Source organism: Crinia signifera, chromosome 6 (assembly GCF_055691185.1).
Source record: "Crinia signifera chromosome 6, ASM5569118v1, whole genome shotgun sequence".
In the NCBI taxonomy this organism is placed as follows: Eukaryota; Metazoa; Chordata; class Amphibia; order Anura; family Myobatrachidae; genus Crinia; species Crinia signifera.
In genome coordinates this window covers 3,242,086-3,267,297 of record NC_139222.1, presented here as the reverse complement: position 1 = coordinate 3,267,297, position 25,212 = coordinate 3,242,086, and the positions used below count along the sequence as shown (strand labels likewise).

The following is a 25,212-nucleotide window of genomic DNA, read 5'->3' as shown; positions in this document are numbered from 1 at the left end:
CACGATCTACCAAGGCAAGAACACTGAACCAGCTCATTGCACCGGTCCTCTGAAAGATACTGCAGACCGCAGGTGGTCACATCCTGTCTTAATTACATGCAACTTCTTCTACCCTGGTCAGCTCTGCAGAATCACCGCGAGGCCACAAAATATTCCTATTTCCGGACTGTTCCTCAGATGTCAAGAACCTCGCAAGGAGATTCCACCCGCTTGTCTTGCTCCTTCAACAGGGCCTTGCCGGAAACGCAGGACACTGCCGATCAAGCAGATGACGCACTTTTACGTCATTTGCTCAAGTCATGTTTAGCCCTCTCTATCCTTGGCCATCTTATCGTATTGGAGAGCTAATTACGCTGTCATATTTGTACCCGCCCCCCTAGTAACTAAGTAATGGATCTTCAGTAGTTATCAGCCCATCGAAATGACGGAACATAACATAATGTCAGCCCCGGCATCTGTGAGCATCTGAAAGCAGCAACACTTTCCGGTCGGCTGCCATCTTGTGGCCCCTGGTGCACAACACATTTGAATCTCTCCCCCCCATAGAGGTAAGGAGCAGAATAAGCCTTTGATTACATAGGATCCTGTACCAGTTATAGTGACAGAACAATAAAAAATAAAAAAAACACTTGATTAAATCCCCCTAAAGAGGTGAGGATAGGCGTTAGTCTTTTATTATACAGGATTATTTTATAACTAGTCAAATCTTCAATAAACAGAATAAAGACAACACATTTACTGAGATGCTCATTTCCACGTACAAGAACACTTTTATTAAGACAACCACGATAGCAGTTATCCCAGATTACTGGAAATATATTCGTTCTTCCCCGATCCAGGCATGATTTCACAGAATTGGTCTGCCGTACTCTGGGATTGGAGTAGATGCAGAACATAGGTAGGTGGTGGGGGTTAAGGAGTCTTAACAGGACTCAGTATCAAGTAATGTTTAACTTTTTGCACTTTGCATAAAAATGGATTCTCGTCAGTGTAAAACATTTCCCACGGTCAGGCATGAAAACGGCCTCTCACCTTTGTAACTTCTCTGATGTTTAAGTAGACCTGACACATCTCTAAAACATTTCCCACGGCCAGAGTACGGAAATAGTTTTTCCCCTGTGTGAGTTCTGTGAGGCCTAACAAGATTTGATTTCTGTGTAAAACATTTCCCACACTCAGAACATGAAAATGTGGTTTCCTTGCAAAACTTTTCAGGCACTCAGAACATGGCAATGGCCTAAACCCTGTGTGACTTCTCTGATGTATAACAAGTTCACATTTCTGTGTATAACATTTCCCACACTCTGAGCATAAATATGGTTTCTCACCTGTGTGACTTCTCTCATGTATAAAAAGATGTGATTTCCTTGTAAAACACTTTCCACACTCAGAGCATAAATATGTTATCTCGCCTGTGTGACATTTCTCAAATGTATAACCAAGATGTGATTTCCTTGTAAAACATTTCCCACACATCCAACAGAGAAACTTTCTATCACCTGTGAGAGCTGTACTGTGTGTAGCAATATTGGCGGTATCCGAGGAACATTCCTCATGATTAGGGGGCTCAGATGATATATCTACACTGTGAGGTACTGGGTTCAGATTTGCTGTAATGCGGAGATTTCCTGGAGAATATGGTGTGATCTTATCTTCTCTTTTAAAATGTGGAAACAATACAAGATCACCATCTGAGGTCTTCCCACCTGCGGGGAATAAAATACAACTGGGAACTGCGGAACCAATTGTCATTCTAATTACTAACATGATGGTTAGTGGTTTATTATATTTATTTTATTCAGGATTTAAAATTACAAAGATGATTCTTGTCTTAAAATATCAAAAAACACATCACCCATCTGCACCGGCCCTCAACTGTTGTAATTGCCTTTACATTTGTGTTGCATAAATTGTGGGTGAGTGGGAGAGCAGGAGTATAATAGGGGCTGATAGCACCTGATGTATGAGATACACCAGAGAGTGCGGGGAGGAGACTGGTCAGATCTCTGGGCTGGTAACACAGTGACATGATGTGAGGGGGAGAGCAGGAGTATAATAGGGGCTGATGGCTCCTGATGTATGAGATACACCAGAGAGTGCGGGGAGGAGACTGGTCAGATCTCTGGGCTGGTAACACACAGTGACATGATGTGAGGGGGAGAGCAGGAGTATAATAGGGGCTGATGGCTCCTGATGTATGAGATACACCAGAGAGTGCAGGGAGGAGACTGGTCAGATCTCTGGGCTGGTAACACACAGTGACATGATGTGAGGGGAGAGCAGGAGTATAATAGGGGCTGATGGCTCCTGATGTATGAGATACACCAGAGAGTGTGGGGAGGAGACTGGTCAGATCTCTGGGCTGGTAACACACAGTGACATGATGTGAGGGGGAGAGCAGGAGTATAATAGGGGCTGATGTCTCCTGATGTATGAGATACACCAGAGAGTGCGGGGAGGAGACTGGTCAGATCTCTGGGCTGGTAACACACAGTGACATGATGTGAGGGGGAGAGCAGGAGTATAATAGGGGCTGATGGCTGCTGATGTATGAGATACACCAGAGAGTGCGGGGAGGAGACTGGTCAGATCTCTGGGCTGGTAACACACAGTGACATGATGTGAGGGGGAGAGCAGGAGTATAATAGGGACTGATGGCTCCTGATGTATGAGATACACCAGAGAGTGTGGGGAGGAGACTGGTCAGATCTCTGGGCTGGTAACACAGTGACATGATGTGAGGGGGAGAGCAGGAGTATAATAGGGGCTGATGGCTGCTATTGTATGAGATACACCAGAGAGTGCGGGGAGGAGACTGGTCAGATCTCTGGGCTGGTAACACACAGTGACATGATGTGAGGGGGAGAGCAGGAGTATAATAGGGGCTGATGGCTCCTGATGTATGAGATACACCAGAGAGTGCGGGGAGGAGACTGGTCAGATCTCTGGGCTGGTAACACACAGTGACATGATGTGAGGGGGAGAGCAGGAGTATAATAGGGGCTGATGGCTCCTGATGTATGAGATACACCAGAGAGTGCGGGGAGGAGACTGGTCAGATCTCTGGGCTGGTAACACACAGTGACATGATGTGAGGGGGAGAGCAGGAGTATAACAGGGGCTGATGGCACCTGATGTATGAGATACACCAGAGAGTGTGGGGAGGAGACTGGTCAGATCTCTGGGCTGGTAACACACAGTGACATGATGTGAGGGGGAGAGCAGGAGTATAATAGGGGCTGATGTCTCCTGATGTAGGAGATACACCAGAGAGTGCGGGGAGGAGACTGGTCAGATCTCTGGGCTGGTAACACACAGTGACATGATGTGAGGGGGAGAGCAGGAGTATAATAGGGGCTGATGGCTCCTGATGTATGAGGTACACCAGAGAGTGCGGGGAGGAGACTTGTCAGATCTCTGGGCTGGTAACACACAGTGACATGATGTGAGGGGGAGAGCAGGAGTATAATAGGGGCTGATGGCTCCTGATGTATGAGATACACCAGAGAGTGCGGGGAGGAGACTGGTCAGATCTCTGGGCTGGTAACACACAGTGACATGATGTGAGGGGGAGAGCAGGAGTATAATAGGGCTGATGGCACCTGATGTATGAGATACACCAGAGAGTGCGGGGAGGAGACTGGTCAGATCTCTGGGCTGGTAACACAGTGACATGATGTGAGGGGTAGAGCAGGAGTATAATAGTGGCTGATGACTCCTGATGTATGAGATACACCAGAGAGTGCGGGAGGAGACTCGTCAGATCTCTGGGCTGGGAACACACAGTGACATGATGTGAGGGGAGAGCAGGAGTATAATAGGGGCTGATGGCTCCTGATGTATGAGATACACCAGAGAGTGCGGGGAGGAGACTGGTCAGATCTCTGGCTGGTAACACACAGTGACATGATGTGAGAGGGGAGAGCAGGAGTATAATAGGGGCTGATGGCACCTGATGTATGAGATACACCAGAGAGTGCGGGGAGGAGACTGGTCAGATCTCTGGGCTGGTAACACACAGTGACATGATGTGAGGGGGAGAGCAGGAGTATAATAGGGGCTGATGGCTCCTGATGTATGAGATACACCAGAGAGTGCGGGGAGGAGACTGGTCAGATCTCTGGCTGGTAACACACAGTGACATGATGTGAGAGGGGAGAGCAGGAGTATAATAGGGGCTGATGGCACCTGATGTATGAGATACACCAGAGAGTGCGGGGAGGAGACTGGTCAGATCTCTGGGCTGGTAACACACAGTGACATGATGTGAGGGGGAGAGCAGGAGTATAATAGGGGCTGATGGCTCCTGATGTATGAGATACACCAGAGAGTGCTGGGAGGAGACTGGTCAGATCCCTGGGCTGGTAACACACAGTGACATGATGTGAGGGGGAGAGCAGGAGTATAATAGGGGCTGATGGTTCCTGATGTATGAGATACACCAGAGAGTGCGGGGAGGAGACTGGTCAGATCTCTGGGCTGGTAACACACAGTGACATGATGTGAGGGGGAGAGCAGGAGTATAATAGGGGCTGATGGCTCCTGATGTATGAGATACACCAGAGAGTGCAGGGAGGAGACTCGTCAGATCTCTGGGCTGGTAACACACAGTGACATGATGTGAGGGGAGAGCAGGAGTATAATAGGGGCTGATGGCTCCTGATGTATGAGATACACCAGAGAGTGCGGGGAGGAGAATGGTCAGATGTCTGGGGGAGCGCAGGAGTATAATAGGGGCTATTCTCTGTAATAAGTGTTTATTACTCACCTGTGCTGATATCTGTACACTGATGATCACCCCTCACATATCTGTCTTCTTCTCCCTCTGTATCTTCTCCATCTATGACCTCTATCTTAACATCAGTTAGAAATTTAGCCTAAATAAACCACAAAATAATTAAATAACAGAATTCTTCATTGTGTTAAAAAAAATAGAACATTATACAGGTGTATGTGTGTATCAGACTCACAGCTTCTGTACAGATCATATACAGACAGTTACATTGCTATATTGGCAAGACCCTAAATCCCACCTACCAGCTCCTCCTGTGGAATCCTGTGATTCTCCTTTGTACAATCCTGGGAATACAGAGGACGGGGACATCTCTCTGGGGTATTCCTGTTACTGGGCCCATCTGTAGGACACACACAGTGACTGAGTACATGGTATATATGTGATTATCCTGGGAATACAGAGTACGGGGACATCTCTCTGGGGTATTCCTGTTACTGGCCCATCTGTAGGAGACAAGCAGTGACTGAGGACATGGTATATATGTGATTATCCTGGGAATACAGAGGACGGGGACATCTCTCTGGGGTATTCCTGTTACTGGTCCCATCTGTAGGAGACACACAGTGACTGAGGACATGGTATATATGTGATTATCCTGGGAATACAGAGTACGGGGACATCTCTCTGGGGTATTCCTGTTACTGGGCCCATCTGTAGGAGACACACAGTGACTGAGGACATGGTATATATGTGATTATCCTGGGAATACAGAGGACGGGGACATCTCTCTGGGGTATTCCTGTTACTGGGCCCATCTGTAGGAGACACACAGTGACTGAGGACATGGTATATATGTGATAATCCTGGGAATACAGAGGACGGGGACATCTCTCTGGGGGTATTCCTGTTACTGGGCCCATCTGTAGGAGACACACAGTGACTGAGGACATGGTATATATGTGATTATCTTGGGAATACAGAGGACGGGGACATCTCTCTGGGGTATTCCTGTTACTGGGCCCATCTGTAGGAGACACACAGTGACTGAGGACATTGTATATAAGTGATTATCCTGGGAATACAGAGGACGGGGACATCTCTCTGGGGTATTCCTGTTACTGGGCCCATCTGTAGGAGACACACAGTGACTGAGGACATGGTATATATGTGATTATCCTGGGAATACAGGGGACGGGGACATCTCTCTGGGGGTATTCCTGTTACTGGGCCCATCTGTAGGAGACACACAGTGACTGAGTACATGGTATATATGTGATTATCCTGGGAATACAGAGGACGGGGACATCTCTCTGGGGTATTCCTGTTACTGGCCCCATCTGTAGGAGACACACAGTGACTGAGGACATTGTATATATGTGATTATCCTGGGAATACAGAGGACGGGGACATCTCTCTGGGGTATTCCTGTTACTGGGCCCATCTGTAGGAGACACACAGTGACTGAGGACATGGTATATATGTGATTATCCTGGGAATACAGAGGACGGGGACATCTCTCTGGGGTATCTCTGTTACTGGGCCCATCTGTAGGAGACACACAGTGACTGAGGACATGGTATATATGTGATTATCCTGGGAATACAGAGGACGGGGACATCTCTCTGGGGTATTCCTGTTACTGGGCCCATCTGTAGGAGACACGCAGTGACTGAGGACATGGTATATATGTGATTATCCTGGGAATACAGAGGACGGGGACATCTCTCTGGGGTATTCCTGTTACTGGGCCCATCTGTAGGAGACACACAGTGACTGAGGACATTGTATATATGTGATTATCCTGGGAATACAGAGGACGGGGACATCTCTCTGGGGTATTCCTGTTACTGGGCCCATCTGTAGGAGACACGCAGTGACTGAGTACATGGTATATATGTGATTATCCTGGGAATACAGAGGACGGGGACATCTCTCTGGGGTATTCCTGTTACTGGGCCCATCTGTAGGAGACACGCAGTGACTGAGGACATTGTATATATGTGATTATCCTGGGAATACAGAGGACGGGGACATCTCTCTGGGGTATTCCTGTTACTGGGCCATCTGTAGGAGACACGCAGTGACTGAGGACATGGTATATATGTGATTATCCTGGGAATACAGAGGACGGGGACATCTCTCTGGGGTATTCCTGTTACTGGGCCCATCTGTAGGAGACACGCAGTGACTGAGGACATGGTATATATGTGATTATCCTGGGAATACAGAGGACGGGGACATCTCTCTGGGGTATTCCTTTTACTGGGCCCATCTGTAGGAGACACGCAGTGACTGAGTACATGGTATATATGTGATTATCCTGGGAATACAGAGGACGGGGACATCTCTCTGGGGTATTCCTGTTACTGGGCCCATCTGTAGGAGACACGCAGTGACTGAGGACATTGTATATATGTGATTATCCTGGGAATACAGAGGATGGGGACATCTCTCTGGGGTATTCCTGTTACTGGGCCCATCTGTAGGAGACACGCAGTGACTGAGGACATGGTATATATGTGATTATCCTGGGAATACAGAGGACGGGGACATCTCTCTGGGGTATTCCTGTTACGGGGCCCATCTGTAGGAGACACACAGTGACTGAGGACATTGTATATATGTGATTATCCTGGGAATACAGAGGATGGGGACATCTCTCTGGGGTATTCCTGTTACTGGGCCCATCTGTAGGAGACACGCAGTGACTGAGGACATGGTATATATGTGATTATCCTGGGAATACAGAGGACGGGGACATCTCTCTGGGGTATTCCTGTTACTGGCGCCATCTGTAGGAGACACACAATGACTGAGGACATTGTATATATGTGATTATCCTGGGAATACAGAGGACGGGGACATCTCTCTGGGGTATTCCTGTTACTGGGCCCATCTGTAGCAGACACGCAGTGACTGAGTACATGGTATATATGTGATTATCCTGGGAATACAGAGGACGGGGACATCTCTCTGGGGTATTCCTGTTACTGGGCCCATCTGTAGGAGACACGCAGTGACTGAGGACATGGTATATATGTGATTATCCTGGGAATACAGAGGACGGGGACATCTCTCTGGGGTATTCCTGTTACTGGGCCCATCTGTAGGAGACACACAGTGACTGAGGACATTGTATATATGTGATTATCCTGGGAATACAGAGGACGGGGACATCTCTCTGGGGTATTCCTGTTACTGGCCCATCTGTAGGAGACACGCAGTGACTGAGGACATGGTATATATGTGATTATCCTGGGAATACAGAGGACGGGGACATCTCTCTGGGGTATTCCTGTTACTGGGCCCATCTGTAGGAGACACACAGTGACTGAGGACAGTGTATATATGTGATTATACTGGGAATACAGAGGACGGGGACATCTCTCTGGGGTATTCCTGTTACTGGGCCCATCTGTAGGAGACACGCAGTGACTGAGGACATGGTATATATGTGATTATCCTGGGAATACAGAGGACGGGGACATCTCTCTGGGGTATTCCTGTTACTGGGCCCATCTGTAGGAGACACGCAGTGACTGAGGACATTGTATATATGTGATTATCCTGGGAATACAGAGGACGGGGACATCTCTCTGGGGTATTCCTGTTACTGGGCCATCTCTAGGAGACACGCAGTGACTGAGGACATAGTATATATGTGATTATCCTGGGAATACAGAGGACGGGGACATCTCTCTGGGGTATTCCTGTTACTGGGCCCATCTGTAGGAGACACACAGTGACTGAGGACATGGTATATATGTGATTATCCTGGGAATACAGAGGACGGGGACATCTCTCTGGGGTATTCCTGTTACTGGGCCCATCTGTAGGAGACACGCAGTGACTGAGGACATGGTATATATGTGATTATCCTGGGAATACAGAGGACGGGGACATCTCTCTGGGGTATTCCTGTTACTGGGCCCATCTGTAGGAGACACACAGTGACTGAGGACATGGTATATATGTGATTATCCTGGGAATACAGAGGACGGGGACATCTCTCTGGGGTATTCCTGTTACTGGGCCCATCTGTAGGAGACACGCAGTGACTGAGGACATTGTATATATGTGATTATCCTGGGAATACAGAGGACGGGGACATCTCTCTTGGGTATTCCTGTTACTGGGCCATCTGTAGGAGACACGCAGTGACTGAGTACATGGTATATATGTGATTATCCTGGGAATACAGAGGACGGGGACATCTCTCTGGGGTATACCTGTTACTGGGCCCATCTGTAGGAGACACGCAGTGACTGAGGACAGTGTATATATGTGATTATACTGGGAATACAGAGGACGGGGACATCTCTCTGGGGTATACCTGTTACTGGGCCCATCTGTAGGAGACACGCAGTGGCTGAGGACATGTATATATGTGATTATCCTGGGAATACAGAGGATGGGGACATCTCTCTGGGGTATTCCTGTTACTGGCCCATCTGTAGGAGACACACAGTGACTGAGGACATTGTATATATGTGATTATCCTGGGAATACAGAGGACAGGGACATCTCTCTGGGGTATTCCTGTTACTGGGCCCATCTGTAGGAGACACGCAGTGACTGAGGACATGGTATATATGTGATTATCCTGGGAATACAGAGGACGGGGACATCTCTCTGGGGTATTCCTGTTACTGGGCCCATCTGTAGGAGACACACAGTGACTGAGGACATGGTATATATGTGATTATCCTGGGAATACAGAGGACGGGGACATCTCTCTGGGGTATTCCTGTTACTGTGTCACGATCCGAGCTGTCAGACAGACTTTCTTACCGGCTAAGTGCCTCCGCAGGTTCAGCTTGCGGTCCAGACGTCATCTCTGCCGGCCTCCTGTCTCCCAGTGACAGTCCCCAGTGCACGGCAATCCACCTGTCCGCCGCCATTGCTCCCAGGATCCAGCATGGTGTGCACAAACACACTTTCCCGCCATAGCAGACATGGGGGCTGCCATGTTCTTTCCAGTCACATGTCTGTGCTGTCCAATCCTGTTGGTTCTGATCTCCCTGTCATACTTCCTCGGCCAATCCTGGCCACGCAGTGGGGATAAGTATGCTGGGAGCTCTCAGAACCATTGCTAGTGCTTCAGTTGTCTCCTGTGTATGGTCAGCTGTCCTTGTCTCCGTGCAAGTGTATTTCTCTGCTGGTGTTGTCTTCCATGCTGCAGTGTATTCCAGGTTATTCCATCTCCTGTGAAGTCCAGGTTATTCCATCACCTGTGAGCCTGCCTCTTCAGCCTAGCGACCAAGCCTAGCTCCGGGACTCTGGTCCTCCGATGCTCCAGCATCATCTGCCACCGATGTTCCACCATCGATAGTCCGATATTCCGGATCTCCTGCTTCCGTCCGTCATTCCGGACCCACAGTCTCATCTCCCGTCCGTCATTCCGGACCCACAGTCTTCTTCCATATCCGACACTCCGGATCCGATGTTCCACCATCGATACATGTCATCATCTCATCTGTAAAGAATTGCAATCTGCATGAACTGTCATTATTTCCTGCATACTTTACTGCCTGTACCGTTACAACCTTCTGCATAATAAATCTGGTTGTATTTTACCTCTGACTGCTTATTGGCTCTGGGTGCACTGTCGCGCAGTTCATGCGCAGGGGTCCTCTCCAACCTTCCCGGTTCAGGTACCGGTCCAGGTCCCCACCAGAGGTCTCAGTCTTGTCGACTAAGCCCCCTGGTGTGACAGTAAGCACTAGCCAAATGGATCCAGCCGCAAACCAAGCTTCTCCACCCAGCCCTGTACAGCAACTGGCTGTTCGCTTGGATCAGCAAGAGGCTGCGCAGAGCCAAGTGATTCATTGTCTGCAAGATCTGTCTTCCCGGCTGGATAAGCTACAGACCACTCTCAGTGGCCCTGAGCCTGTCAGAGAACTTCCAAGTCCCGTTCATCCTCCTGTAATGGCTGCTGCACCTCGCCTTCATCTGTCTGTCCCCACTAAGTATGATGGGAACCCCAAGACCTGCCGAGGTTTTCTCAATCAGTGTGAGATTCACTTCGAGCTGCAACCCAGTAACTTCCCTACTGAAAGGGTCAAGATCGCCTACATCATCTCCCTCCTGTGTGGAGCAGCGTTAGAATGGGCGTCTCCCTTATGGGAAAGATCTGATGCCATCCTGTCCAACTACAAGGACTTCGTGTCAACATTCCGGCGCATCTTCGATGAGCCTGGGCGATCAGCATCTGCCTTCACTGAACTCCTCCGTCTCAGACAGGGATCCCGCTCCGTCGGGCAATATCTGGTCCAGTTCCAGATTCTGCCGTCTGAACTCTCCTGGTGTGATGGGGCCTTATACGCAGCTTTCTGGCATGGCCTATCCGATCGTATTAAGGATGAACTCGCTACCAGAGACTTACCCTCAGGTCTAAATGACCTTATTTCATTGTGTATCAAAGTAGACCTACGCTTCCGAGAAAGGGCTGTAGAACGTCACAAGAGCGCTCCAGTTAAAGTGCCAACTCCTCCGCCTTCTTTACCCACTGCTCCTGCGGTCCATTTCAAAGAAGAACCAATGGAGATAAACCGTTTCCGTTTGTCTCCAGGAGAACGTCGACGGTTGGCACAGCTCTGCCTGTATTGTGCCGATCCTGCACATCAAATTTCTGCATGCCCAAAAGCGTCAGGAAAACTCCTCCTCCTAGCCCGTCAAGGAGAGGGTAGGCTAGGAGTAATTAAGTCCTCTCCATCAGCAACTGATTGTGTCCTTCCAGTTTCCCTACAAGTTGGTCAGCATTTCAAGACTGTCTCCGCACTTCTTGATTCCGGTGCCGCTGGCAACTTCGTTACTGCAGAACTGGTCCGCAAGTGGGGGTTGCCCACTGAAAGTCTTTCCAAGACTGTCTTCCTTACTGCTGTGGATGGCAGTAGGATTCCTGATGCGACAGTCTCCCGCAGAACTTTGCCACTTACAGTAAAAGTGGGAGTCCTGCACACTGAACTTTTGTCCTTCCTGGTTTTATCCCGAGCCACTCACGCTCTGGTTCTGGGTTTACCCTGGCTCCGTCTTCACAATCCTCGTCTCGATTGGAAGACATCTGAAATCCTTTCCTGGGATCCTTCCTGCTCCGGTACCTGTCTCCAAAAGGTACTCCCAGCTCGTCATTCTTCAGCCGATGCAGCAGACCTTCCGCCTCTTCCCTACCAAGAGTACTCAGATGTATTCAGCAAGTCTGGCGCTGATGTCCTACCTCCTCACAGACCGTGGGATTGCCCTATCGAACTTATCCCAGGCAAAGAACCACCCAGAGGTAGAACCTATCCTCTCTCTCTTCCAGAGACTCAAGCCATGACCAATTACATCAAGGAAAATCTGGCAAAGGGATTCATCCGTCCTTCGACTTCTCCTGCTGGCGCAGGATTCTTCTTCGTAAAGAAGAAGGATGGAGGCCTACGTCCCTGCATTGATTATCGCGGCCTCAATGACATTACAGTAAAGAACCGATATCCGTTGCCCCTCATCACCGAGCTGTTTGACCGTGTCAGCGGTGCAACCATCTTCACGAAACTCGACCTGAGGGGTGCATACAATCTCATCTGCATACGAGAGGGCGACGAGTGGAAGACGGCGTTTAACACCAGAGACGGCCACTATGAGTACCTCGTCATGCCCTTCGGGCTCAGCAATGCCCCAGCCGTGTTCCAGCACTATGTCAATGAGATTTTTCGGGACATTCTGTATCGTCATGTAGTTGTATATCTCGATGACATTTTAATCTACGCCAATAACATCACAGAACATCGTTATTGGGTCAAAGAGGTTCTGTCCCGGCTGCGAGCTAATCATCTCTACTGTAAACTGGAGAAGTGTGTCTTCGAGGTGAAGTCTATACCCTTCCTAGGGTACATTGTCTCCGGTTCTGGTCTTCAAATGGATCCAGGAAAACTGCAGGCCATCCAAGATTGGCCAATTCCCTCTTCGCTGAAAGGTATTCAACGTTTCCTGGGTTTTGCCAATTATTACAGAAAATTCATTCGTAATTTATCGTCTATTGTGGCTCCCATCACTGCCCTAACAAAAAAGGGGTCTAATCCAGCGAAGTGGCCGGCAGAAGCCATCGAAGCCTTCCATCTGTTGAAACAGAGGTTCACTTCCGCTCCTGTTTTAAGACAACCTGATACCACCTTGCCCTTTATTCTCGAGGTTGATGCCTCCTCCGTGGGTGTTGGGGCAGTCCTCTCGCAGAAAGCGCCCGATGGTCGTCTTCATCCCTGTGGGTTCAACTCCCGTAAGCTCCTGCCTGCAGAGCGTAACTATGCCATCGGTGACCAAGAGCTTCTTGCCATCAAGTTGGCATTAGAAGAATGGAGATATCTTCTAGAGGGCGCTGTTCATGAGATCACAATTATTACAGACCATAAGAATCTTCTGTATCTCAAGTCTGCACAATGTTTAAATCCCCGTCAAGCCAGATGGACACTTTTCTTTTCCAGGTTCCATTTCAAGCTGTCGTTCTGTCCAGGGACACAAAACCGAAAAGCTGATGCCCTTTCCCGCTCATGGGAGCAAGAAAGTGAGTCCAAGTCCACACATCAACATTTCATTATTGATCCAGTGGCCTTCTCCGCAACGAGAGTTTCAAATCTCACGCCCCCTACAGGGAAAAGATATGTAAAGCCAGCTCTAAGAAAGAAGTTGCTCTGTTGGGCGCATTCTTCAAAATTCGCTGGCCATGCAGGCATTCAGAAAACTTACGAGTTTATCACCAGGTCCTACTGGTGGCCGTCCCTCAAACAGAATGTACAGGACTTTGTTTCCTCTTGTGCTAAATGTGCTCAGCACAAGACCAGTCGTCAGTCTCCTCCTGGGCAATTGATGCCACTGTCAGTGCCACATCGTCCTTGGACGCATATCTCTATGGACTTTGTAACGGATCTTCCAGAGTCTGACAAGTTCACCACCATCTGGGTGATTGTTGACCGGTTCACCAAGATGGCTCACTTCGTTCCCCTCACCGGTCTTCCGTCAGCTTCCAAGCTGTCCCAGCTCTTCATCAAAGAGATATTCAAGCTTCATGGACTGCCTCTTGAAATCATCTCCGATAGAGGAGTCCAATTCGTAGCCAAATTCTGGCGAAGCCTGTGCTCCCTGCTTCAAATCAAGTTAAAGTTTTCCACAGCCTACCACCCTCAAACCAATGGCCAAACGGAGAGGGTGAATCAGGACCTTGAAGCATTTCTCCGCACATATGTCTCTTCTTCCCAAGATGACTAGGCTCAACTCCTTCCATGGGCAGAGTTCTGCCATAATAACCAATATCATTCTTCATCAAATGTCACTCCATTCCTTGCCAATTATGGGTTTCATCCTCGAGTTCCTGACTTCACTCTGCAACCTGTGTCCTCTGTTCCAGCGGTCGACACGACCATCCGGCAATTCGTCAAATCCTGGAAGCTCATTCGTTCTTCACTTCTGAAGGCTTCAAGCAGGTACAAAAAATTTGCCGACAGGAAACGCAGAGCTGTGCCAGCCCTCCATCCAGGAGATCGTGTCTGGTTGTCAACCAAGAATCTTCGATTGAGAGTGCCATCGATGAAGTTCGCTCCCCGATATATTGGTCCTTTCCCAGTTGAGCGAGTCGTCAATCCAGTAGCTTACAAGCTCAAGTTGCCGCCCTATTTGAAAGTGCCAGCTACATTCCACATTTCGCTGCTCAAGCCGCTGGTTCTGAATCGCTTTCATTCCAAGCTCCCCAAGGCTCCTAAGGTTTGCACCCAGCGTGGAACAGAATATGAGGTCAGTAAGATCTTGGACTCTCGCATCCGATATGGTCGTCTGCAATATCTGATCGATTGGAAGGGCTACAGCCCCGAAGAGCGATCATGGACCAATGCCATCGATGTCCATGCTCCCAGACTCATCCGGGCGTTCCACTCCAAGTTTCCCCGCAAGCCTAAAAGGTGTCCTGGGGCCACCCTTAAAGGGGGGGGTGCTGTCACGATCCGAGCTGTCAGACAGACTTTCTTACCGGCTAAGTGCCTCCGCAGGTTCAGCTTGCGGTCCAGACGTCATCTCTGCCGGCGTCCTGTCTCCCAGTGACAGTCCCCAGTGCACGGCAATCCACCTGTCCGCCGCCATTGCTCCCAGTATCCAGCATGGTGTGCACAAACACACTTTCCCGCCATAGCAGACATGGGGGCTGCCATGTTCTTCCCAGTCACATGTCTGTGCTGTCCAATCCTGTTGGTTCTGATCTCCCTGTCATACTTCCTCGGCCAATCCTGGCCACCCAGTGGGGATAAGTATGCTGGGAGCTCTCAGAACCATTGCTAGTGCTTCAGTTGTCTCCTGTGTATGGTCAGCTGTCCTTGTCTCCGTGCAAGTGTATTTCTCTGCTGTTGTTGTCTTCCATGCTGCAGTGTATTCCAGGTTATTCCATCTCCTGTGAAGTCCAGGTTATTCCATCACCTGTGAGCCTGCCTCTTCAGCCTAGCGACCAAGCCTAGCTCCGGGACTCTGGTCCTCCGATGCTCCAGCATCATCTGCCACCGATGTTCCACCATCGATAGTCCGATATTCCGGATCTCCTGCTTCCGTCCGTCATTCCGGACCCACAGTCTCATCTCCCGTCCGTCATTCCGGACCCACAGTCTTCTTCCATATCCGACACTCCGGATCCGATGTTCCACCATCGATACATGTCATCATCTCATCTGTAAAGAATTGCAATCTGCATGAACTGTCATTATTTCCTGCATACTTTACTGCCTGTACCGTTACAACCTTCTGCATAATAAATCTGGTTGTATTTTACCTCTGACTGCTTATTGGCTCTGGGTGCACTGTCGCGCAGTTCATGCGCAGGAGTCCTCTCCAACCTCCCCGGTTCAGGTACCGGTCCAGGTCCCCACCAGAGGTCTCAGTCTTGTCGACTGTCCCCCTGGTGTGACAGTAAGCACTAGCCAAATGGATCCAGCCGCAAACCAAGCTTCTCCACCCAGCCCTGTACAGCAACTGGCTGTTCGCTTGGATCAGCAAGAGGCTGCGCAGAGCCAAGTGATTCATTGTCTGCAAGATCTGTCTTCCCGGCTGGATAAGCTACAGACCACTCTCAGTGGCCCTGAGCCTGTCAGAGAACTTCCAAGTCCCGTTCATCCTCCTGTAATGGCTGCTGCACCTCGCCTTCATCTGTCTGTCCCCACCAAGTATGATGGGAACCCCAAGACCTGCCGAGGTTTTCTCAATCAGTGTGAGATTCACTTCGAGCTGCAACCCAGTAACTTCCCTACTGAAAGGGTCAAGATCGCCTACATCATCTCCCTCCTGTGTGGAGCAGCGTTAGAATGGGCGTGTCCCTTATGGGAAAGATCTGATGCCATCCTGTCCAACTACAAGGACTTCGTGTCAACATTCCGGCGCATCTTCGATGAGCCTGGGCGATCAGCATCTGCCTTCACTGAACTCCTCCGTCTCAGACAGGGATCCCGCTCCGTCGGGCAATATCTGGTCCAGTTCCAGATTCTGCCGTCTGAACTCTCCTGGTGTGATGGGGCCTTATACGCAGCTTTCTGGCATGGCCTATCCGATCGTATTAAGGATGAACTCGCTACCAGAGACTTACCCTCAGGTCTAAATGACCTTATTTCATTGTGTATCAAAGTAGACCTACGCTTCCGAGAAAGGGCTGTAGAACGTCACAAGAGCGCTCCAGTTAAAGTGCCAACTCCTCCGCCTTCTTTACCCACTGCTCCTGCGGTCCATTTCAAAGAAGAACCAATGGAGATAAACCGTTTCCGTTTGTCTCCAGGAGAACGTCGACGGTTGGCACAGCTCTGCCTGTATTGTGCCGATCCTGCACATCAAATTTCTGCATGCCCAAAAGCGTCAGGAAAACTCCTCCTCCTAGCCCGTCAAGGAGAGGGTAGGCTAGGAGTAATTAAGTCCTCTCCATCAGCAACTGATTGTGTCCTTCCAGTTTCCCTACAAGTTGGTCAGCATTTCAAGACTGTCTCCGCACTTCTTGATTCCGGTGCCGCTGGCAACTTCGTTACTGCAGAACTGGTCCGCAAGTGGGGGTTGCCCACTGAAAGTCTTTCCAAGACTGTCTTCCTTACTGCTGTGGATGGCAGTAGGATTCCTGATGCGACAGTCTCCCGCAGAACTTTGCCACTTACAGTAAAAGTGGGAGTCCTGCACACTGAACTTTTGTCCTTCCTGGTTTTATCCCGAGCCACTCACGCTCTGGTTCTGGGTTTACCCTGGCTCCGTCTTCACAATCCTCGTCTCGATTGGAAGACATCTGAAATCCTTTCCTGGGATCCTTCCTGCTCCGGTACCTGTCTCCAAAAGGTACTCCCAGCTCGTCATTCTTCAGCCGATGCAGCAGACCTTCCGCCTCTTCCCTACCAAGAGTACTCAGATGTATTCAGCAAGTCTGGCGCTGATGTCCTACCTCCTCACAGACCGTGGGATTGCCCTATCGAACTTATCCCAGGCAAAGAACCACCCAGAGGTAGAACCTATCCTCTCTCTCTTCCAGAGACTCAAGCCATGACCAATTACATCAAGGAAAATCTGGCAAAGGGATTCATCCGTCCTTCGACTTCTCCTGCTGGCGCAGGATTCTTCTTCGTAAAGAAGAAGGATGGAGGCCTACGTCCCTGCATTGATTATCGCGGCCTCAATGACATTACAGTAAAGAACCGATATCCGTTGCCCCTCATCACCGAGCTGTTTGACCGTGTCAGCGGTGCAACCATCTTCACGAAACTCGACCTGAGGGGTGCATACAATCTCATCTGCATACGAGAGGGCGACGAGTGGAAGACGGCGTTTAACACCAGAGACGGCCACTATGAGTACCTCGTCATGCCCTTCGGGCTCAGCAATGCCCCAGCCGTGTTCCAGCACTATGTCAATGAGATTTTTCGGGACATTCTGTATCGTCATGTAGTTGTATATCTCGATGACATTTTAATCTACGCCAATAACATCACAGAACATCGTTATTGGGTCAAAGAGGTTCTGTCCCGGCTGCGAGCTAATCATCTCTACTGTAAACTGGAGAAGTGTGTCTTCGAGGTGAAGTCTATACCCTTCCTAGGGTACATTGTCTCCGGTTCTGGTCTTCAAATGGATCCAGGAAAACTGCAGGCCATCCAAGATTGGCCAATTCCCTCTTCGCTGAAAGGTATTCAACGTTTCCTGGGTTTTGCCAATTATTACAGAAAATTCATTCGTAATTTATCGTCTATTGTGGCTCCCATCACTGCCCTAACAAAAAAGGGGTCTAATCCAGCGAAGTGGCCGGCAGAAGCCATCGAAGCCTTCCATCTGTTGAAACAGAGGTTCACTTCCGCTCCTGTTTTAAGACAACCTGATACCACCTTGCCCTTTATTCTCGAGGTTGATGCCTCCTCCGTGGGTGTTGGGGCAGTCCTCTCGCAGAAAGCGCCCGATGGTCGTCTTCATCCCTGTGGGTTCAACTCCCGTAAGCTCCTGCCTGCAGAGCGTAACTATGCCATCGGTGACCAAGAGCTTCTTGCCATCAAGTTGGCATTAGAAGAATGGAGATATCTTCTAGAGGGCGCTGTTCATGAGATCACAATTATTACAGACCATAAGAATCTTCTGTATCTCAAGTCTGCACAATGTTTAAATCCCCGTCAAGCCAGATGGACACTTTTCTTTTCCAGGTTCCATTTCAAGCTGTCGTTCTGTCCAGGGACACAAAACCGAAAAGCTGATGCCCTTTCCCGCTCATGGGAGCAAGAAAGTGAGTCCAAGTCCACACATCAACATTTCATTATTGATCCAGTGGCCTTCTCCGCAACGAGAGTTTCAAATCTCACGCCCCCTACAGGGAAAAGATATGTAAAGCCAGCTCTAAGAAAGAAGTTGCTCTGTTGGGCGCATTCTTCAAAATTCGCTGGCCATGCAGGCATTCAGAAAACTTACGAGTTTATCACCAGGTCCTACTGGTGGCCGTCCCTCAAACAGAATGTACGATACTTTGTTTCCTCTTGTGCTAAATGTGCTCAGCACAAGACCAGTCGTCAGTCTCCTCCTGGGCAATTGATGCCACTGTCAGTGCCACATCGTCCTTGGACGCATATCTCTATGGACTTTGTAACGGATCTTCCAGAGTCTGACAAGTTCACCACCATCTGGGTGATTGTTGACCGGTTCACCAAGATGGCTCACTTCGTTCCCCTCACCGGTCTTCCGTCAGCTTCCAAGCTGTCCCAGCTCTTCATCAAAGAGATATTCAAGCTTCATGGACTGCCTCTTGAAATCATCTCCGATAGAGGAGTCCAATTCGTAGCCAAATTCTGGCGAAGCCTGTGCTCCCTGCTTCAAATCAAGTTAAAGTTTTCCACAGCCTACCACCCTCAAACCAATGGCCAAACGGAGAGGGTGAATCAGGACCTTGAAGCATTTCTCCGCACATATGTCTCTTCTTCCCAAGATGACTAGGCTCAACTCCTTCCATGGGCAGAGTTCTGCCATAATAACCAATATCATTCTTCATCAAATGTCACTCCATTCCTTGCCAATTATGGGTTTCATCCTCGAGTTCCTGACTTCACTCTGCAACCTGTGTCCTCTGTTCCAGCGGTCGACACGACCATCCGGCAATTCGTCAAATCCTGGAAGCTCATTCGTTCTTCACTTCTGAAGGCTTCAAGCAGGTACAAAAAATTTGCCGACAGGAAACGCAGAGCTGTGCCAGCCCTCCGTCCAGGAGATCGTGTCTGGTTGTCAACCAAGAATCTTCGATTGAGAGTGCCATCGATGAAGTTCGCTCCCCGATATATTGGTCCTTTCCCAGTTGAGCGAGTCGTCAATCCAGTAGCTTACAAGCTCAAGTTGCCGCCCTATTTGAAAGTGCCAGCTACATTCCACATTTCGCTGCTCAAGCCGCTGGTTCTGAATCGCTTTCATTCCAAGCTCCCCAAGGCTCCTAAGGTTTGCACCCAGCGTGGAACAGAATATGAGGTCAGTAAGATCTTGGACTCTCGCATCCGATATGGTCGTCTGCAATATCTGATCGATTGGAAGGGCTACAGCCCCGAAGAGCGATCATGGACCAATGCCATCGATGTCCATGCTCCCAGACTCATCCGGGCGTTCCACTCCAAGTTTCCCCGCAAGCCTAAAAGGTGTCCTGGGGCCACCCTTAAAGGGGGGGGTGCTGTCACGATCCGAGCTGTCAGACAGACTTTCTTACCGGCTAAGTGCCTCCGCAGGTTCAGCTTGCGGTCCAGACGTCATCTCTGCCGGCGTCCTGTCTCCCAGTGACAGTCCCCAGTGCACGGCAATCCACCTGTCCGCCGCCATTGCTCCCAGTATCCAGCATGGTGTGCACAAACACACTTTCCCGCCATAGCAGACATGGGGGCTGCCATGTTCTTCCCAGTCACATGTCTGTGCTGTCCAATCCTGTTGGTTCTGATCTCCCTGTCATACTTCCTCGGCCAATCCTGGCCACCCAGTGGGGATAAGTATGCTGGGAGCTCTCAGAACCATTGCTAGTGCTTCAGTTGTCTCCAGTGTATGGTCAGCTGTCCTTGTCTCCGTGCAAGTGTATTTCTCTGCTGGTGTTGTCTTCCATGCTGCAGTGTATTCCAGGTTATTCCATCTCCTGTGAGCCTGCCTCTTCAGCCCAGCGACCAAGCCTAGCTCCGGGACTCTGGTCCTCCGATGCTCCAGCATCATCTGCCACCGATGTTCCACCATCGATAGTCCGATATTCCGGATCTCCTGCTTCCGTCCGTCATTCCGGACCCACAGTCTCATCTCCCGTCCGTCATTCCGGACCCACAGTCTTCTTCCATATCCGACACTCTGGATCCGATGTTCCACCATCGATACATGTCATCATCTCATCTGTAAAGTATTGCAATCTGCATGAACTGTCATTATTTCCTGCATACTTTACTGCCTGTACCGTTACAACCTTCTGCATAATAAATCTGGTTGTATTTTACCTCTGACTGCTTATTGGCTCTGGGTGCACTGTCGCGCAGTTCATGCGCAGGGGTCCTCTCCAACCTTCCCGGTTCAGGTACCGGTCCAGGTCCCCACCAGAGGTCTCAGTCTTGTCGACTAAGCCCCCTGGTGTGACAGTAAGCACTAGCCAAATGGATCCAGCCGCAAACCAAGCTTCTCCACCCAGCCCTGTACAGCAACTGGCTGTTCGCTTGGATCAGCAAGAGGCTGCGCAGAGCCAAGTGATTCATTGTCTGCAAGATCTGTCTTCCCGGCTGGATAAGCTACAGACCACTCTCAGTGGCCCTGAGCCTGTCAGAGAACTTCCAAGTCCCGTTCATCCTCCTGTAATGGCTGCTGCACCTCGCCTTCATCTGTCTGTCCCCACTAAGTATGATGGGAACCCCAAGACCTGCCGAGGTTTTCTCAATCAGTGTGAGATTCACTTCGAGCTGCAACCCAGTAACTTCCCTACTGAAAGGGTCAAGATCGCCTACATCATCTCCCTCCTGTGTGGAGCAGCGTTAGAATGGGCGTCTCCCTTATGGGAAAGATCTGATGCCATCCTGTCCAACTACAAGGACTTCGTGTCAACATTCCGGCGCATCTTCGATGAGCCTGGGCGATCAGCATCTGCCTTCACTGAACTCCTCCGTCTCAGACAGGGATCCCGCTCCGTCGGGCAATATCTGGTCCAGTTCCAGATTCTGCCGTCTGAACTCTCCTGGTGTGATGGGGCCTTATACGCAGCTTTCTGGCATGGCCTATCCGATCGTATTAAGGATGAACTCGCTACCAGAGACTTACCCTCAGGTCTAAATGACCTTATTTCATTGTGTATCAAAGTAGACCTACGCTTCCGAGAAAGGGCTGTAGAACGTCACAAGAGCGCTCCAGTTAAAGTGCCAACTCCTCCGCCTTCTTTACCCACTGCTCCTGCGGTCCATTTCAAAGAAGAACCAATGGAGATAAACCGTTTCCGTTTGTCTCCAGGAGAACGTCGACGGTTGGCACAGCTCTGCCTGTATTGTGCCGATCCTGCACATCAAATTTCTGCATGCCCAAAAGCGTCAGGAAAACTCCTCCTCCTAGCCCGTCAAGGAGAGGGTAGGCTAGGAGTAATTAAGTCCTCTCCATCAGCAACTGATTGTGTCCTTCCAGTTTCCCTACAAGTTGGTCAGCATTTCAAGACTGTCTCCGCACTTCTTGATTCCGGTGCCGCTGGCAACTTCGTTACTGCAGAACTGGTCCGCAAGTGGGGGTTGCCCACTGAAAGTCTTTCCAAGACTGTCTTCCTTACTGCTGTGGATGGCAGTAGGATTCCTGATGCGACAGTCTCCCGCAGAACTTTGCCACTTACAGTAAAAGTGGGAGTCCTGCACACTGAACTTTTGTCCTTCCTGGTTTTATCCCGAGCCACTCACGCTCTGGTTCTGGGTTTACCCTGGCTCCGTCTTCACAATCCTCGTCTCGATTGGAAGACATCTGAAATCCTTTCCTGGGATCCTTCCTGCTCCGGTACCTGTCTCCAAAAGGTACTCCCAGCTCGTCATTCTTCAGCCGATGCAGCAGACCTTCCGCCTCTTCCCTACCAAGAGTACTCAGATGTATTCAGCAAGTCTGGCGCTGATGTCCTACCTCCTCACAGACCGTGGGATTGCCCTATCGAACTTATCCCAGGCAAAGAACCACCCAGAGGTAGAACCTATCCTCTCTCTCTTCCAGAGACTCAAGCCATGACCAATTACATCAAGGAAAATCTGGCAAAGGGATTCATCCGTCCTTCGACTTCTCCTGCTGGCGCAGGATTCTTCTTCGTAAAGAAGAAGGATGGAGGCCTACGTCCCTGCATTGATTATCGCGGCCTCAATGACATTACAGTAAAGAACCGATATCCGTTGCCCCTCATCACCGAGCTGTTTGACCGTGTCAGCGGTGCAACCATCTTCACGAAACTCGACCTGAGGGGTGCATACAATCTCATCTGCATACGAGAGGGCGACGAGTGGAAGACGGCGTTTAACACCAGAGACGGCCACTATGAGTACCTCGTCATGCCCTTCGGGCTCAGCAATGCCCCAGCCGTGTTCCAGCACTATGTCAATGAGATTTTTCGGGACATTCTGTATCGTCATGTAGTTGTATATCTCGATGACATTTTAATCTACGCCAATAACATCACAGAACATCGTTATTGGGTCAAAGAGGTTCTGTCCCGGCTGCGAGCTAATCATCTCTACTGTAAACTGGAGAAGTGTGTCTTCGAGGTGAAGTCTATACCCTTCCTAGGGTACATTGTCTCCGGTTCTGGTCTTCAAATGGATCCAGGAAAACTGCAGGCCATCCAAGATTGGCCAATTCCCTCTTCGCTGAAAGGTATTCAACGTTTCCTGGGTTTTGCCAATTATTACAGAAAATTCATTCGTAATTTATCGTCTATTGTGGCTCCCATCACTGCCCTAACAAAAAAGGGGTCTAATCCAGCGAAGTGGCCGGCAGAAGCCATCGAAGCCTTCCATCTGTTGAAACAGAGGTTCACTTCCGCTCCTGTTTTAAGACAACCTGATACCACCTTGCCCTTTATTCTCGAGGTTGATGCCTCCTCCGTGGGTGTTGGGGCAGTCCTCTCGCAGAAAGCGCCCGATGGTCGTCTTCATCCCTGTGGGTTCAACTCCCGTAAGCTCCTGCCTGCAGAGCGTAACTATGCCATCGGTGACCAAGAGCTTCTTGCCATCAAGTTGGCATTAGAAGAATGGAGATATCTTCTAGAGGGCGCTGTTCATGAGATCACAATTATTACAGACCATAAGAATCTTCTGTATCTCAAGTCTGCACAATGTTTAAATCCCCGTCAAGCCAGATGGACACTTTTCTTTTCCAGGTTCCATTTCAAGCTGTCGTTCTGTCCAGGGACACAAAACCGAAAAGCTGATGCCCTTTCCCGCTCATGGGAGCAAGAAAGTGAGTCCAAGTCCACACATCAACATTTCATTATTGATCCAGTGGCCTTCTCCGCAACGAGAGTTTCAAATCTCACGCCCCCTACAGGGAAAAGATATGTAAAGCCAGCTCTAAGAAAGAAGTTGCTCTGTTGGGCGCATTCTTCAAAATTCGCTGGCCATGCAGGCATTCAGAAAACTTACGAGTTTATCACCAGGTCCTACTGGTGGCCGTCCCTCAAACAGAATGTACGATACTTTGTTTCCTCTTGTGCTAAATGTGCTCAGCACAAGACCAGTCGTCAGTCTCCTCCTGGGCAATTGATGCCACTGTCAGTGCCACATCGTCCTTGGACGCATATCTCTATGGACTTTGTAACGGATCTTCCAGAGTCTGACAAGTTCACCACCATCTGGGTGATTGTTGACCGGTTCACCAAGATGGCTCACTTCGTTCCCCTCACCGGTCTTCCGTCAGCTTCCAAGCTGTCCCAGCTCTTCATCAAAGAGATATTCAAGCTTCATGGACTGCCTCTTGAAATCATCTCCGATAGAGGAGTCCAATTCGTAGCCAAATTCTGGCGAAGCCTGTGCTCCCTGCTTCAAATCAAGTTAAAGTTTTCCACAGCCTACCACCCTCAAACCAATGGCCAAACGGAGAGGGTGAATCAGGACCTTGAAGCATTTCTCCGCACATATGTCTCTTCTTCCCAAGATGACTAGGCTCAACTCCTTCCATGGGCAGAGTTCTGCCATAATAACCAATATCATTCTTCATCAAATGTCACTCCATTCCTTGCCAATTATGGGTTTCATCCTCGAGTTCCTGACTTCACTCTGCAACCTGTGTCCTCTGTTCCAGCGGTCGACACGACCATCCGGCAATTCGTCAAATCCTGGAAGCTCATTCGTTCTTCACTTCTGAAGGCTTCAAGCAGGTACAAAAAATTTGCCGACAGGAAACGCAGAGCTGTGCCAGCCCTCCGTCCAGGAGATCGTGTCTGGTTGTCAACCAAGAATCTTCGATTGAGAGTGCCATCGATGAAGTTCGCTCCCCGATATATTGGTCCTTTCCCAGTTGAGCGAGTCGTCAATCCAGTAGCTTACAAGCTCAAGTTGCCGCCCTATTTGAAAGTGCCAGCTACATTCCACATTTCGCTGCTCAAGCCGCTGGTTCTGAATCGCTTTCATTCCAAGCTCCCCAAGGCTCCTAAGGTTTGCACCCAGCGTGGAACAGAATATGAGGTCAGTAAGATCTTGGACTCTCGCATCCGATATGGTCGTCTGCAATATCTGATCGATTGGAAGGGCTACAGCCCCGAAGAGCGATCATGGACCAATGCCATCGATGTCCATGCTCCCAGACTCATCCGGGCGTTCCACTCCAAGTTTCCCCGCAAGCCTAAAAGGTGTCCTGGGGCCACCCTTAAAGGGGGGGGTGCTGTCACGATCCGAGCTGTCAGACAGACTTTCTTACCGGCTAAGTGCCTCCGCAGGTTCAGCTTGCGGTCCAGACGTCATCTCTGCCGGCGTCCTGTCTCCCAGTGACAGTCCCCAGTGCACGGCAATCCACCTGTCCGC

General features: G+C 49.8%; 3 protein-coding genes across 4 annotated transcripts in view; 1 reads left to right on the top strand and 2 right to left on the bottom strand.

Annotated features, from left to right (window-relative positions):
* The window catches only part of LOC146009826 (uncharacterized), a 426,905-nt gene that overhangs the window by 95,270 nt on the left and 306,423 nt on the right, over positions 1-25,212 (bottom strand). The window lies entirely within an intron of this gene.
* The window catches only part of LOC146009807 (uncharacterized), a 234,070-nt gene that overhangs the window by 119,809 nt on the left and 89,049 nt on the right, over positions 1-25,212 (top strand). The gene's annotated exons all lie outside the window — the stretch shown is intronic.
* LOC146007351 (oocyte zinc finger protein XlCOF8.4-like) overlaps positions 1-25,212 on the bottom strand; it is a 39,362-nt gene that overhangs the window by 4,453 nt on the left and 9,697 nt on the right. The window contains exons 3-5 of the mRNA XM_083145700.1: positions 5,038-5,178; positions 4,769-4,877; positions 1,500-1,706 (exon numbers count right to left, since the gene is read on the bottom strand). Of these exons, the coding sequence (XP_083001826.1) occupies positions 1,500-1,706; positions 4,769-4,877; positions 5,038-5,178 (457 nt within the window). The remainder of the gene's footprint in view (positions 1-1,499; positions 1,707-4,768; positions 4,878-5,037; positions 5,179-25,212) is intronic.